The sequence below is a fragment of the Falco rusticolus genome, chromosome 17 (genome assembly GCF_015220075.1).
Source record: "Falco rusticolus isolate bFalRus1 chromosome 17, bFalRus1.pri, whole genome shotgun sequence".
In the NCBI taxonomy this organism is placed as follows: Eukaryota; Metazoa; Chordata; class Aves; order Falconiformes; family Falconidae; genus Falco; species Falco rusticolus.
This window is the reverse complement of record NC_051203.1, coordinates 1,830,875-1,845,794: the sequence shown is the minus strand read 5'-3', so window position 1 is coordinate 1,845,794 and position 14,920 is coordinate 1,830,875. Positions and strand designations below refer to the sequence as shown.

General features: G+C 50.6%; 2 protein-coding genes across 5 annotated transcripts in view; one reads left to right on the top strand and one right to left on the bottom strand.

The window, feature by feature from the left end:
- The first annotated feature begins 215 nt into the window (after nucleotides 1–215).
- SLC16A4 (solute carrier family 16 member 4) lies at nucleotides 216–12,327 on the top strand. Of its 3 annotated transcripts, none has more exons than XM_037410207.1 (9): nucleotides 216–1,161; nucleotides 1,777–1,877; nucleotides 2,753–2,885; nucleotides 3,574–3,717; nucleotides 4,200–4,361; nucleotides 4,884–5,432; nucleotides 6,735–6,946; nucleotides 7,715–7,808; nucleotides 11,974–12,327. In XM_037410207.1, the coding sequence occupies exons 1-9, from the start codon at nucleotides 1,077–1,079 to the stop codon at nucleotides 12,126–12,128; spliced, it is 1,635 nt and encodes a 544-aa protein (XP_037266104.1). In that variant the 5' UTR covers nucleotides 216–1,076; the 3' UTR covers nucleotides 12,129–12,327. The 3 variants fall into 3 exon arrangements, with proteins under 3 accessions (XP_037266104.1, XP_037266106.1, XP_037266107.1); XM_037410209.1 differs by having other exon boundaries at nucleotides 1,071–1,262; XM_037410210.1 differs by lacking the exon at nucleotides 216–1,161 and adding an exon at nucleotides 1,390–1,479.
- The window catches only part of RBM15 (RNA binding motif protein 15), a 24,136-nt gene continuing 15,247 nt past the window's right edge, over nucleotides 6,032–14,920 (bottom strand). Inside the window, exons 2-6 of one of the 2 annotated variants that reach the window (XM_037410206.1) lie at nucleotides 14,503–14,689; nucleotides 12,524–12,773; nucleotides 10,551–10,781; nucleotides 7,842–10,464; nucleotides 6,032–6,943 (exon numbers count right to left, since the gene is read on the bottom strand). The gene's annotated coding sequence lies outside the window, so the exon portion shown is untranslated. Of the gene's footprint in view, nucleotides 6,944–7,841; nucleotides 10,782–12,523; nucleotides 12,774–14,502; nucleotides 14,690–14,920 lie in introns of both variants that reach the window. The other variant, XM_037410205.1, reaches the window with a different exon arrangement.

Below are 14,920 nucleotides of genomic sequence, written 5' to 3'. Positions count from 1 at the left end.
TCACGCTACTTTGACTTTACTACTAGGAGCAGCTCCATTTATCAGCGATGTTCAGAGTCTTGCAGTTGTTGCTGCGTATGAACCAGGCAGTTGGGATGAGCCCACCCTGCGTGGCTGGGCTCTGTGCTCCTGTCCGGGTCAGCGTTGATTCTGCCCTGACAGCCTGGCCCCAGCAGCAGGAGTTGGTGCTCTTGAAGGGGTCCTCCTCCCCCTCTCCCCGACAGCTCCCTGCGAGCTGGGAGCAGCTGGAGCTCCAGACATTCGACAGCTCCCAGTGCAGATGCTGCACCAGATGCTGCTGCCAGCACCAGCACCCCCAGCCCCCACGTCCTTCCAGCCCTTAAACCGTACTCGCTGCAAAAATCATTCCACTTCAATAAAAGCGTCGCGCACACACTGAAATTCCTACTATAGGGAAAGCTCCTCCGTAGGCTCAGATGTATCCTGGGCTCCTCCGGTAAGATGGAGCATTGCCTCCTCTGCTAGGGGAGGGGAGCAGGGATCGGTATCACCATCCTGCAGTTTTATCTGACCTCAGGAACGCGGTTGGGGTGACAGGTCAACCGAAACGCGGGGGAGGAAGCGTGAGGGCTGTATTTACCCGGCAGTTTGTGCATATTTACAATAGAGGCGCGGAGCCAACTCAAATCCTGCTCAACTACCAGCTCTGCTCAAGAGCTGCTCTGCTCCAGCTGCTGGGCATCTTCAGGCTGGAAAGCCTAAAGCTTTCCAGACTTATCCCCTCCTAAATGACGCCGCTTCCCAGGCCAAGGGCTGCGCAGCAGAGGCAGGACAGGCAGGGATGGGGCTCCGCTCCCCGCCACCAGCAGCCCCAGGCTTCTCTTCAGTCCACCATTGCCACCTACTGCTCTGCTCAACGGCTGGCGAGACCCAGGGCTCTGCCTGCAGCTACAACCCTCGCAGGCTTCCCCTCCTCTTTCCTCCCAACAGGATTTCTGCTCCCAAAGCCCTGGGTTTCCTGCTGCCGGCTGGGGAAGGGGAGGGACTCCTGGTTTTGCTCCCAGTAGCGGAGGAGGACGGGCTCTGCCCACCCGGCCCTGGTGGTGCCGGGCTCCATGTGCCGCTTCGGGGCTCCTTGGGAAGGACAAACACCTTTGGCCTCACCAGCACGGAGTGAAGGACCAGACTTCGGGCTGCCAGGTCAGGAAGGGGGGATTTAGCCTCTGGAGTAAATGAAGAGACGATTCCTCTTTGCAATCCACCATTGCGGGGCGGATTTTCCGGCATGCAGCAGCAAGGCGGTAAGGAAAAGCTTCAGGTTCCTCAGCAGGACCCTGCCGCTGCCAAACGGGATGTTCCCGCTGCACAGGACGGGTGAGAGGATGGAAGGGAGCCCAGCAGGGAAGGATGGGGTAGGGAGAACTTCCCACAAGAACTCCAAGCTGGATACAGACAGACGGTGCCCCCCTGGCTTCTGGCACAAACCAACCAAACTATCGATGCTCGAGCAGCAGTAAGGTGCTTGTCCCTTGAAATGCATTAAAGTCGAAGTGGTTACAGTAATTTGCTGGGAAAGAGAAAGGATATTAAACTGTTTTCAGGCAGTGATAACATGCAACTTAACATCTGTTGGCAAAAAGGTGGGGAAAAGCTTCGCTCACCCTCACAAGCTGAATGCAAAATCCCGGTGCCCACCCTGTTAACAGCCAAGAGGCTCAGGGGTTCCCAGGCAGGCGATGCCTTCACGGGAATGGTTTTTCAATTGAAACAGCAACAGAGCAAGTTGTTAACGTGTTCTGAAATTCTCTTCACCAGGAGAAAGAAGGGAGGAAGAGCCGGAGGCTCTGGCAGCCGGGAGGAGCCCAGGCGCCGTGGACGGAGGGTGGGCATGGGGAGTGGTGCTCCACTTCTTCCTGGTAAGCAGAGAAGGGACCCAACCGAACCCTCCCGGCTGGGGCGGATGGAAAACCTCGAGTCCCACTCACAGAGAGGAGGGGACAGGCTGATCCCACCGGCCTAAGGGTGCTGCACCGAGTGCCATCGCCCGTTCCACAGGGGGCCGAGCACAGACACACACCTTCCCTATAGCAATAAGGTGACTTTCCCTGCTGGTGCACAGCACCACGGTGGTGTCAAGCCCCAGAGGGGTGTCTCGTACCTTTAGGAAGGGCATCCTGGGGCAGCGGAGGAGCGGAGCTGCGATGGGTCCCAGGGACCGACTGCAGGAGTGGCACAGGGTGCAGGCAGCACACGCACACTTGGCTGCTCTCTCCCGGGAAGACCGGGCATCTTGCCACCACTTAAAAGCACTACTTCTCCATGCTACAGGCTTTAATAGCACACACCATCCTCCCAGCAGTGACGAAGACAATGCCATCTCCCAGCTAGGAAAGCTGGGAAGAGCAGGACAGCTTTCCCCATTCCCACTCCATCCAAAGTAACGCGCTGCCAATCATTAACCGCCTGCTACCATGGAGGAGGCAGAGTTAAAATTAAGGACACAAAGCGTCCTTTGGCCCCGTGGCAGGACAAGCCTGGGAAACTGCACCGGCTAACGTCCATCCCCAGTTCACACAAAAGCTTTGAAGAGTCCCTTAAAATGAAACCGCAGCGTGGCCACCGCCAGGCCACCCTGCTGATACTCTCCCAGAGCCACCCCCACCCCCACCCCCCAGTTAATGTGTCCCAGTCAGTTTCTCCCACAACCCAACAAGTTAACCACACAAGAAAAGCAGAAGGAAAAGCTTTTCCTGCCCCGACCCCTGCGGCATCTCCCCTCCTTCCAATGCAGGTCAACGTCCTCGTGATAGGGATGCTCAAGACCTTTGGGATTTTCTTCGTGGCTTTCCAAGAGGAGGTGGGGGGCTCCTCCGAGCAAGTCAGCTGGATCGGCTCCATCATGTCCTCCCTGCGCTTCCTCGGAGGTGAGCTGGCATCTGTAAGGACTGGGGCAGCACTTCAACCTCAAACCCATTTGCTTTGATATAAAGGGCCCCAAGGACGCTCTGCGGATCCCATTTCCATCCCAGACTCTGCAAGCTGGACACGGCTGGTACCCACACGTGTCTTAGCGGGAGCGTGGTGCAAGGATGGGGATCGTGTGTGTCACATCTCGCTGTAGCGGGTTTATCACGTACATCCAGAGCAAAACCTCCCCCTAACACCGGTATTATCGCCTCCGACAAGCCAGCTGCTGAGCAGATCGCAGTCACTGAGCATGGAGTGCATTAGGCTCACAGGATCACGCAGGTTGGAAAAGACCTTTAAGATCCTCAAATCCAGCCAGGAACCCCTAACATTGCCAAGCCCACCACCAAACCCTGTCCCTCAAGGCCACAGTTTTGCTAGATGATGCAGCTTTCTCAGGACGTCTGAAAGTTTGGGCTTCGATTCCTTCCCCTGCCCTGTCCCCCGAGCTCCCAGCAAGGTCTCTTGGCTGCTCTCCTGAGCATTAGCCCATCCCAAATTTCTTGTCATTCCCTCCCTCCCACGGTGGCATGTGGACCACTTGCCGGGGCACCAGATGCACCGAGCCCCGTGCAAGCCCCCAAGCCCTGCAGAGCAGCGTTTGCCACCCTCATCCCGAGATGTTCTCCTTCCTCTCCCTTCCAGCCCCGCTCGTGGCCGTGGTCTGCCGGAGGCTGGGCGAGCGGCCGACCTCCATCATCGGGGCCGGCTTGGTCGGCGGGGGCTGCCTGCTCAGCACGCTGGCCACCAGCGTCCCCTTCCTCTGCGTCTCCATGGGACTTCTCCTGGGTGAGCAGCCTGCGATGCGCGGGCGGGCAGGGATTTTCCTGGGCACCACCAGTAAAAGCAGCTCCTTTACCATTACACCAGGCACCCTTTCATAGTAAAACATGCCCCGCTCCTTTCTAGACGTGTGAAACCCCAAAGCTTCGTGCTCAGGAGCATAAAATACCAATTTCAACATGCTAGTCCCAACTAACCTTGATTTTTTTTTTTTCCCAGACCTAACATGAATCCTGACCTTTTAAAATCCCTTGCTAAAAGCACACATCCTCAAAACCCCCAGATACTAAATACCATGCATGAAATCTTGTTTCTGCCGGTTGCAACAGCGCAAGTCCCCCCCCACTTCCAGCCCACCAACCCCCCCCGAGCAGCCCCACTACGCAGGCAACAAGCTTGGGGTGGCACGGCTTTGAATCCCTAGAGCTCACGACACCAAGCAGCCACTTTTGGGGCACAAACATCTTCTTTCTGTCCCTTACCCACAGGTGTGGGGTTCGCCTGCCTGTACCAGGCGGCGGCAGTGATGACGGCCAAGTGCTGCAGGACACGGCTGGCTTTCTCCAATGCCATCGCCCGCTCCGGGATGGGGCTGACGTTTCTGATAGCGCCGTTCACTCAGCTGCTCATCGATTTTTACGGCTGGCAAGGTGAGCGCATCTCCCGTTTACTCAAATTCATCAGCACTGAAAGGGCGTGTGAGGACATCTGGGCAGGGTAAGAGGCTCTTTTTTAGAACTGGATGCACCGAGGAACGGCTCTGCCTCCTCTAGGATAGTTTGGGGACATGATGTTAATGATTAAACACTTCATCAGTCATTAAAGTCAGAGTCAAAACAGAGACCTCAGAAGCCAAAAGCAAAACTGAAAATCCCTACTTTTACTGCACCGTTTCAAGCCACCTGGAAGGTCTGTCAGGCGTAATGGACTTCTAATGAGGGAAAACAAACGAAATTCCCAGATCCCAGGGGTAGCTCAGGATTTATTGCATGCACCCGTGTGGAAGGGGCTTCCCGCTAGAAAACCAGGAATAAAAGCTCCTGTAACACACCTCCTCCTTACGGCACAGCTTTCGCCGCGTTCAATGCAAACTACCCCCTGTTCTAAAAGATCATTTCCTACTGCCTCTCCCCTCGCATCCCAAGGAAATTGCACCTTCTCTCTTCCCTCAGGTACCCTCCTGATTTTTGGAGGCATCATGTTAAACCTCGTGCCTTCCAGCATGCTGCTGCGACCCATCAGCACCCAGCCGCCTCAACGCTGCTCTGCTAACGACCAAGACGGTGGGTTTTTGATGGCAAAGAAGGATTCAGACACCCTCGGTGGATGCTTAGATGAAACCACTCGTGGGCAAACACGGCTCCGCAGTGCGCAGGACCTTTCTGCCACAGAGGGACTCATGATGTCCCATGGCAGAGATGTTTCTGGTCCAGGAAATACATCTGCTTTGGGAAGGCTTGAGAAGTCGCCCAAGGACAGCTGCTCACCAGAAATAGCCACCGAGGCCAAGAGAAGCCACCCATCCCTTCCAGCGACCGAAAAAAAGAATTCACAGCCTCTCCTCGACTTCTCCCCACTGAAGGATCCCGTCTTCTGCATTTTCACGTGGTCTTTTTTGTTCAGCCACTTGGCTTACTTTGTGCCCATCTTCCACCTGGTAGCAAGAGCCAAGACGCTGGGCATCAGCAGCATGGATGCCTCTTACCTCATCTCAGTGGCTGGTAGGCAAAAAGAATCTTTTCAACCCATTTATAATTACAATGAGACCAAAACAGAAAAGAAAAGCAACACACATCTTGCCAAGAAATAGTCCCAAATACATCCTAGAATAAATCTTCATGGAAAAGGTTTAGCTCGCAGCCCTTGCCCCCCTTCTGTATATATAGCGTCGCCTTCTGTACATGTACAAAGTCGCTCTCACATGGTGGGTGGTTCTCTCAACCTAACCTACATGATCCCCCATCGCTGCACCCAACACACACACGTTTCCAATTACATAGGTGCTATCTGTCCTCCTAAAGCCTTCCCACCACAGTCCCTGCTTTGCTTAAACCCACGAGCCACAGACATCCGGAGCCACCCTGCATTCAAAGACCTCCCATTTGATCCAGGAATGCGTGCAGAGAGAGAAAAATTCAGTAGGGGGGGGGGGGGGGGGGGAAACATTAACTTGCATCTAGCTATTTGGATTTGGCACGTTCACCCCTGAGAGGGAGAAAAAAACCAACCTACAACCCCCCAAAACCCAAACCCATACCTGATTATAAGCAGGGATTAACACTAAAGTCGCATTGGATTAAGAAAGCAGCTCCAACCTCAGTCATCATCAAATATTTTATTGTACAAAAATAAATCTTACTTCTACACTGCTGTATAATATTTAGAAATGACGTACGCTGTCAAGGCATCCAAAAGGAGAGTGCAGCAATGAATCTGACATTTTGAATTAAGAGTAGGAGGGACACAGCGGTCAGCAAGATATTAGCTGGCAGCGAGCACTCCTCTGATCTTTAGTTCATAAAAATGTATCGAGAAATGTAATAACCAAGTATCAAAAGTTTGCTGAGCCTTTAGAAATAATGCCAGGCTTCTGTACGCCTTTGCTTCTTTATAAAAATTAAAATGTCATAAGCATATTTCTGCTCAATATTCTGCTTTTTCTCTATCTTGAAAAAGAGATCAAACAGCGAGCTTATTTTCACTGAAGGGCATTTCAGAATTTTCTGCTGAGTGCACAGCCCTTAATTGAATTTTTACAGACCACTTTGGTGCACCCACAGGCACTTGGCAACAGCAGGCACCGAGGTAAAGAAAAAAAATAAATAATAGTATGAATTTTACAACAGGCTAAAAATGCCTTCTCGTGTAACTTCCCAGCACCTCGGCCCTTTGCAGTCACGCTCTTAGAGCGAGCGGCAGGTGGAATTGGGAGGCGCTTCAGAGCAGAGCAGTGCAAAAGAGAAAAAAAAAAAAATTAAAAAAAATTCTTCTTTGAGGCTCCAGTGAACTCCTCTTCCCCCCAGGCATCACAGAGACTGTCAGCCAGCTGCTCTCGGGCTGGGTCGCCGACCAGAACTGGACCAAGAAGTATCACTACCACGTGGCTTACCTGGTCCTGGGTGGCATCACCAACCTGCTCTGTCCTCTGGCCACCACCTTCCCCTTGCTCATGACCTACGCGGTGGCCTTCGCCATCTTCTGCGGTGGCTTCATGGCTCTGATCCTCCCTGTGCTGGTGAGTAGGAGATTTCATTCAAAAAAAAAAAAAAAAAAAAAGACGCAGTAGGTGGCATTTCCCACAGTATTCCAAAATTATCCCAACCCCCTTTCATGAAGGCTAAATACCCCGGGGCTGCTGCAGACCTGCACGACAGGGCTCTGCCCCCCAGCCTGCCCACTCTGAGCCCCACATCTCTCCCAACCGGGATCCATGGCCCAGATGCAACAGAAGCATTGGGAGCTCGTTGCAGATTTTTAATGACCTGGCTCTGCTAATTGCCTTCCACATCCTCCTTTCCGAAGGAGACTGCTCCAGCTCACAGGAGCCACAATGAAGCCATTCATTGCCTAATGTGAAGACAGAGGGTTGAGCCTATCTGCTCCCCATCCCAGAATTATCTTTAACATGCACAGCTCGGTTATGGCAGGATCCGGAGAAGGAGGCATCGTTGTAATTTGGCATTTCTTCCTGGGAAATAATTCAGGAGTTGAAAATACCTTCCCCAAAGCCTTAGCAGCATGACTACTTTCAGGAGATGCCGAAGCCCTGGAAGGCAGAAAAGCATCTCACATCCCGGTAATTTCTATGCTGGCCTTAAGGAGGCAAGCAGTTTCCGGGCTGGATCAGACCTACAGCTGTAAAGTTGTTTCAGAGGAAACTCCCCAGGGGAGAAAAAAAAATAATCTTAGTAAATAATAATAATTAAAAAAAAAAAATCAATCTCTTGTGCTTGCACATTCTCCTGAATTCAATCAATAATGATGCACTTTGTTTGACGAACAGGTAGATCTTGTGGGTGTGCAAAAACTCCACAGCTACTTGGGGTTTGCTGCTTTCTTTGCTGGGATAGCAGCCGTCGGCGGCCCTCCACTAGCAGGTAATTCTTTTAAAAGTTATACATAATATATACCCACTGCACGCATCCAGGGATAAACCGTGGCTGGTTCATTCTCCTGCCCATATGCATTCCAAGGATGGTTTTTCTGTCCAAGTGGGAAAAAAAAACCCAAACCAACAAACATATTTCAATTTGCAGCAATTTATCTTTACAGACAGGCAATATTTGTCTCGTGAATTTGCAAAACACAACTAGCAGCTTGGAAAACAGCTGCATGGATAAAAGGCAGCTAAACCCCAGGGGCACCTCTTAACCCTGACCACAGCAGAAGAGCAACGACCACGTTTACCGTGGATTTTACCCCAAATGGGGCGTTACAGCACTGAACCCGGAACAGAGGGACTGGAGGGGAGACAGGGGGAGGCAGGTACGGCCAAGGACAGGCTCAGCAGCAGTCCCACCAAGCAGAGACACTGAAATATAAGGAGAAGCCTCAGTAATCTCGTTGTTGAAGAAGATTACACAGCTCAGCCCCAGGAGCTCCTGGGCCCAGAGATAAGGAGGACAAACAGCCTTTCCTCCTCTTTCTCTGCCAGAAAACCAAGGCAGTCTTGAGTATCTGGCAGATTTCAAGCGCTTAGAAGTCAGTCTTCAGTCTCTGCTTATGAGCAAGGGACTTGTTTTCGTAAACCATCTTGGCCAGGACAAAGCTTTTCCTTCCCTGCTGTCCCTTTAGCCATACCTCACTGCTGGAAACAGGACTGGAGCTCTTCCTAGGTCCTCATGATGCAAACAAACTAGAAAAAGCCACAAGGTCAAACACCAGCGTGAACAACGCCCCATCACCCACCTAGCAAATGTAGCCTGAATAAATTAAGAACAAGTTGCCAGCTTTTATTGCTCCGTGCCCTCCGCTGCCCCACGCCTGCAGGGGTGCTTTGCTCGAAGCTCCCAAGGATTCTGCAAACACCAGCTCCATGCAAAGTTTTAGCGATGCTGCTGTACCACAAGCACGGGGGAAAATTGATTTCCCCAATCGATATTTCTAGGTTGGTAAAACACTGTATATGGATGCAATTTCGAGCAACCAAAGCGTTTCATTGACAGGGTGCTTTACGCTGTGACGGTGATAGATGCCCTACAGGGGACACGATCTCTTCTACTGATAGAAGACAGACATCCACCAGAAAGCAACACCCCCACCGCAGTAAATCCCCTGACACAGTAAAATCCAGTTTGAAGAGAGCTAAAGAACTTGGCTACCTCTTCTCCATGCATCACGTACGCTGAGATAGTGGTTAGACTTTCATCCGCTTCCGATATATTTTCACTAATTGGAAACCGTTTGCTTTCTGCCAGCGCTAGTCCCCTTGCCACGCAAACGCCTCTGAGTTTTGTGAAGCAAGCAGGTTTCCTGCAAAAAGCCTTAGACAGAAATCGGTCTTCTTAATCCTGGTGGGATAAACAAAGGCCACGCAAAGCCAAGAAGCAAAACTCCGTCGGATCCGTCTCACTGTAGGGCAGAGTGAGAGGGAAACGATTCCGAGTTCAGGATCGAGGTTTGTGATCCCAGATAAATTCTGCAGTTTTCTCTTCCAATACAGCTGTCCTAAGCGTGAAAACCAAATGTGACCATAACCTACTGATTACCCCAAGTGTCCAAACGCACCAGCTACTTTCAAAATACGGAACAAGATCCCAATGCCGTGTGAGACCCTGGGGTTCAGTGCCTCTGACTGCTGCTGGCCTCCCCAAAACCTTGACTTAATTACAATTTTATAAAACTCCAGGATTTTTATGCAGCGAAACCCAACAATGAGAACTGCAAAGGTTAAAAATGCTTATTTTGCGTACTAGAACAAAGCCTGACCACAATGGAATGAAAAGGTGACTTACCTGCAAATCTGTTTAACTAAAATCCCTTCAATCCAGAGGCAGATGGCCCGACCCAAAGCCCAGGGTGACAAGTTTGAAGGTTCCTTCACAGCTCCTCACCTGCCAGCACTGCTGGGTGCTTCTGCCACGCTGAGAAAAAACCCCACCCAAACCAGAACAAGACAGAATAAACACTATTTCAGCAAGCCATCAGCAAGCTAAGGAGAGAAGAGTCCCTTCGACTTCCATAAGCAGCACAAATCAGTCGCTCAGACTGCAAAAGAAATCGAACCAACGACGTAATCCAAAATTACAAACCAGATTCCAGCAGCCAGGGCGCAAACGCCAGCCCCGGCAGATCTGGGTGGTGAAGGGGGAGAGGACGCAGTGGTTTGAAAGCTCTGCTGGTACACGGACTTCGACGCTCTCATCTAAATTTTACCTGCAATCCTCACACTAGGTGCTGCTAATTAGGGTGTCAGGAATATGCAAAACGCTCGATTACGGACAGGCAGCACAATTCAAACAGCCTGACCGCAGCCTGCAGCACCAGTGTGCGCCGTGGACAGTTAGTGTGGAACACTCAGGGATTTACCAGCGTTGCTTACAAAACTGCTGCTCCGCTGAAGTTTGCACACCATGAGCTTCCAATTCAGCTTCTGCAGCAACAATGATTTTATTTTTTTTTTGGAGGGTGAGAAGTGGGGGCACAGACACTGTGCTTTAAAAGCGCTTTAAAAGGCTGGGGTGTGATGCAGTGGAAGGTGGTCGCTGTGCTGCCAGCGAGGAGGCAAGGCTGGTCTTTCAGTGCTAAAAAAACCTAGAAAAATTAAAAAATACCCTAAGGATATTTAATAAATAAGTTAAATAAATCAGAGCTCAACTGGAGCACTCTGTCCTACAGACCTTACAAACGACTGTGTTAGCATCCCTGCTCCTGTCCAAATCCCAGAAACTTTCAGACAGCAGGAACAGATCCCACCTTGGTAGGAACAAGATCCCACCTTGGAGAATAAACCACTCCACAAAAACCTACGGGTCCCAGGAGAGCCACCCACGTCACCAAGTCCGGCACCACGGGATCCTCCTTTCCAACAGCGCGCTCCATCCTTGCCTGCACCATGGCTTACACTATCCCTGAGGAAAAAAAAAAATAAAAAAAACAACAGAGCTGAAACACCCCTGAGAAAGACACGAGCCAACAGAAACTGGAAGCGGGGCAGAGCAAAGCAGCCCGCAGCTTTCCCTCTGTTTTATAAAACCTTCCTGCTGCAACGTAAATCTACAGCAAGGGAATGTCACCCCCTCCGCTTTGTCACAGACCCCCCCACGTTACCAGCCCTGTTCCTTTCCCAACCCAGAGCTCGCAGGGAACAGCGGCAGCTCTGCTCCCACGCAGCGAGACTGGCATCTTCGGGGACCACGTTATCCCCCCTCCTAACCACAGCTGCTCTTAAGAATTCCAAATTTGGGCCAGATGGTGCAAGTTCACGGAGGAATTCCAGTTTATGCCAGCAGAAGATCTGGCTCAGCTGCAAACCCACCCCAGATACCCACCATCCCGTGCCAGATTTGGGAGTAAATTAAGGTTTTTATTACGTGCAGCAGCAACTCCCGTGGCTTTGTATCTTTTAGATTCAAATGGATGAATCACCCGCTTTGAAAATTATTGTCTAGCCACGAGATGTTATGCCATAACTAAACAAAACACTTCAAGGTCATTTTAAAAGGTGACCTGCTCTCCTTGCAGATTCCAGAGCCTTTATGGAATGTAGGTTTTCCTTTTAAGTGCTCACAAAGTTACTTTTAAGTGAGTTTGCTTCCAGCTCCTGGCCCGGGATCTCTCACTTTAGACAGTTGTATTAAATTGGGGCTGCTCACGAGAAGGCGATGCTGGAGAATCTGGAGTTTGCAGCCCAGATGTTGCAAACACCAACACATGCAAGTCATCTCATTAGCCCAACGGGATCTCCCATCTGCCGCAGCAGCTACTTTTGGCCCACTTATTTAAACAGGAAAAAGAGCCAGGGATTAAATCAATCAAAATTAAGACCCGTGTCCGCTATACGGATCAGGAGAATTTAGCTCTGGGAAGAACGACCTCCAAGTCTGCCTGTTGCACCAACGGCAACGGCCCAAAGCATCCACATAAATGCTGCACAGCGGCAGGCATACGAGAGCTTAAGATAATTCAAAGAAAATACCCGAGGAATTCTTAAATAAGAACACACATCCTTTGCTTCCCGCCCACCTCCCCAAAAGATATATTTTATTTTTTTTTTCAGTGAGAAAAATCCAACAGCTTTAATAACAATCTTTTCTCCTGCAGGGTGGCTGTATGACTACACGCAGACATATGTCTGCTCTTTCCTCTTCGCTGGAGCCTGTGCTCTCGTCTCACCTATTTCTTTCTTCTTTGAGCCTTCAGCCCAGAAATGGAAGCTAAAAAAAGCCAACCTGAGCAATGGCCCCAGGCTCGGCTGAAGCAATTCCTCAGTAGAAATCTTAAAGGATGCTCTTTGGCTGCATCTGTGGTTCGAAAGCGATCGCCAGCACAGACCTGCTGTACTGGGAAACACGAACAGCAGCAAAAATGAAAATAGGGATTTTTAGATGACAGATTCACAGTTTGCATATCTAGATTATTTCTCCTGCACGCGTGATTAAAGCCATCTGAGAAATACACAGTGTAAAGCATTATTTGATGGGACAAAAGAAGTCCTGCAGCCCCAACGGACGTGGGCTTCCCTTCGACTCTGCTCCTGAGCCGTGTCTTTCTGTACCCCAGCCTGTATCTGTATCCGAGTCTGCCAGCTCGGCATCGCAGCGGCAGAGCCCCCCCGGCCCCCCCATCCCCCCAGAGAGCAAAGCTGACTCACCTCTTGGCACCAGGCAGCCCAGGACCTCCAAAGTGCCAAACCCCAGCAGGAGGTTTTAGCTTATTCTATTCGGATATAAATAATTAGCCCCCGGGAGGGATGCGAGGACAGAGGCAGTACAGGGAGATAAGGATTAAACTTCCGTGAGGATCCAGCCGTTCCACCAAAGCCTCTTTTTCTGCGAGAAGGATGCTGCAGCACGGCCACTCACTCTCCCAGGCACGGTGTTATTTGCCACAGCACAGAGGACCTGGAAGCAAACCCAATTCTAATTAAAGCCAGTACCACAACCCAGCAAGTTGCAAGATCAGACCCAGCTCTCAGGCTCCTCTCCCCTCCTCCCCACCCTCCCAACCACCCAGCAATCCCCTGGGGTTCCACGAACGCACAAAGACAGCTTCCAGAGGTAGGCAGCACCGCTGAGCCTGTGTTCAACCAGCACCCTACGGATTTAATCCGGATGGGCAACGTGGAACACTGTTCCTTTGATCCTCTTGTCAGTAGCGAGATCGCAATTTTTTGCATTATCACCAGGTATTTTAAATTATTACATGGATCTGGCATACGATAAGGGGTTTACATGCAACCATCCCAGCCACTGGCACTGACTTTTTTTTTTCCCCTCCCCTTTTTTAAAAATACCAAACTGTCAAGTTGTTTCCCCTATAGAAACACTCCTAACTGTCAAATGGGTTATCTCGAGCACGGAATTAAGTGGTCTGTATTTAATAAAAAGCTACAAAATATTACAGCGGTATTAAGAAGCTAAAATATTGCCACAGGCAAGAAAGTTTGCTCGCAGATAACGGGTCAAATTCCGCAGTTGCACAACTACACAACGCCAAAGAAACTAGAGCTGCTTAAACAAGGGGAAAATTTAGCCTTGAATTTGCAGTAGATGGGCAACATCAGAGCTACAAAATGGTTAATTTTTCAGGTGCTAATTCACGGTCTGAACTCCTGCGGGAATCCGCGGGCAGCCAGCGCTTCCCAAGTTGTCCTTTTACACCACATCACGCACAGTATGCCCGTCAGCTGTACCAGTTAGTATCTGTACCCACCACAGGATCTCCAGTGGGTTATTTTCTGAGCCACTGGGGTTTAAGGATAAGACGACAATTTAAGAAGCGTTTAAAGCACTGGGAGTTGGAGAGGGGCGAGTGGGCACGGTGTGATTTGGCTTAAGCCAGTCCCACACGAAGCCTTCAGCTGAGACCTTCGGTAGCAGGGATGAAGCTTTTATTTGCAAATTTGGGTTTTCACCTCTTGAAAAGTTACAGTTCATCGCTCTCCTGCTGAACAACTTAAAGACGACCAGCAGCGCTGCTTTGCTGTCCTAACAGGAACTGTTAGGAACACCGGGCTTCAGGTTTTCCAACCCAAAAAGCTTAAACTCCCCTCTTATTCTGCATCTTTTTAACAGGTATTTGAGCTCAGCAGTGATTTTCACTATTAACAGCGCGAGACCCAGCGACTAAAGCAATGTGGGGATGAAGAGCAGCCAATACACCACAGCTTCGTCCCACTGCTCTTGCTCCACACGATTTATAGCACCTATCTCCATGCTCTGATCTCTGCCTCTCCCTGTAAATAAAGCCACTCTGCTCAACACCATCCGCCTTTCAGCGCCAGCCCTGTTACATCTTCCCCCATTTTGCCACCAAGAAACGAGTTGCAGTGGGATGCGGTGTCCACACCTCCCATCCCATCTGCTCCAACAAACAGGCTCCCTTCCAAACCTCCAGGTTTTTGAGGAGGAGAGTCCTCCCCTGTCCTCTCCACCAGGCTAACACATCCCACCAATTCTTTACCTTATTTAAAGAAATTGGTTTCCCACTGTACCCCCTCTTGCCTTCTGCAAGCAAATAGCTGAGCTCCCACTTCCCACAGCACCTTACCCCATGGATGGGCACCACCAGCCTTTATTTGCCCCCCAAAATAATTTTGCACAGGAATAATTAATCCCTAGCCCAAATTACCTCTTGTCTATCAAAAGAGGTCGAGGAAACCGGTCCCCACAACGAGGAACTCCTCCCAGCTGCCCTGCACAGTCCTGCCGTCGGGCTGGGAGGTGGGAAAAGTGTCTTCAAGCCTTTGTCTTTGCAACCGAGCAGGCTCAGGACAACGTCTGCCAGCCAGGACCCTTCTCTCCTCTCGCAGCTTTTGCTGAGAAGGCAAGCACAGAACAGATGCTTTAGTTCTCCTCGCAGCTCTGAAAACTAAAGGCATTTATTTACTTGCAAAATACACGCAACACACACGTTAGAGAAACAAACGGCTGTGACGATGGGAACACCTGCCCGGAGGAAGACTTTTCTGTCCCATTGAAGTCATCTTGCAAATAACTTCATAAAGCCAGTTTTGCATAGCAAAAGAGCATCATGTGCTGTTTGGATA

What these genes read in the sequence shown, in the direction of transcription:
- SLC16A4 (XM_037410207.1), top strand. Translation starts at nt 1,077, where the DNA reads ATGTGCCGCTTCGGGGCTCCTTGGGAAGGACAAACACCTTTGGCCTCA. An exon ending in CGATTTTTACGGCTGGCAAG is followed by an intron (nt 4,362 to 4,883) that starts GTGAGCGCATCT and finishes CTCTTCCCTCAG; the next exon opens with GTACCCTCCTGATTTTTGGA. An exon ending in TTACCTCATCTCAGTGGCTG is followed by an intron (nt 5,433 to 6,734) that starts GTAGGCAAAAAG and finishes TCTTCCCCCCAG; the next exon opens with GCATCACAGAGACTGTCAGC.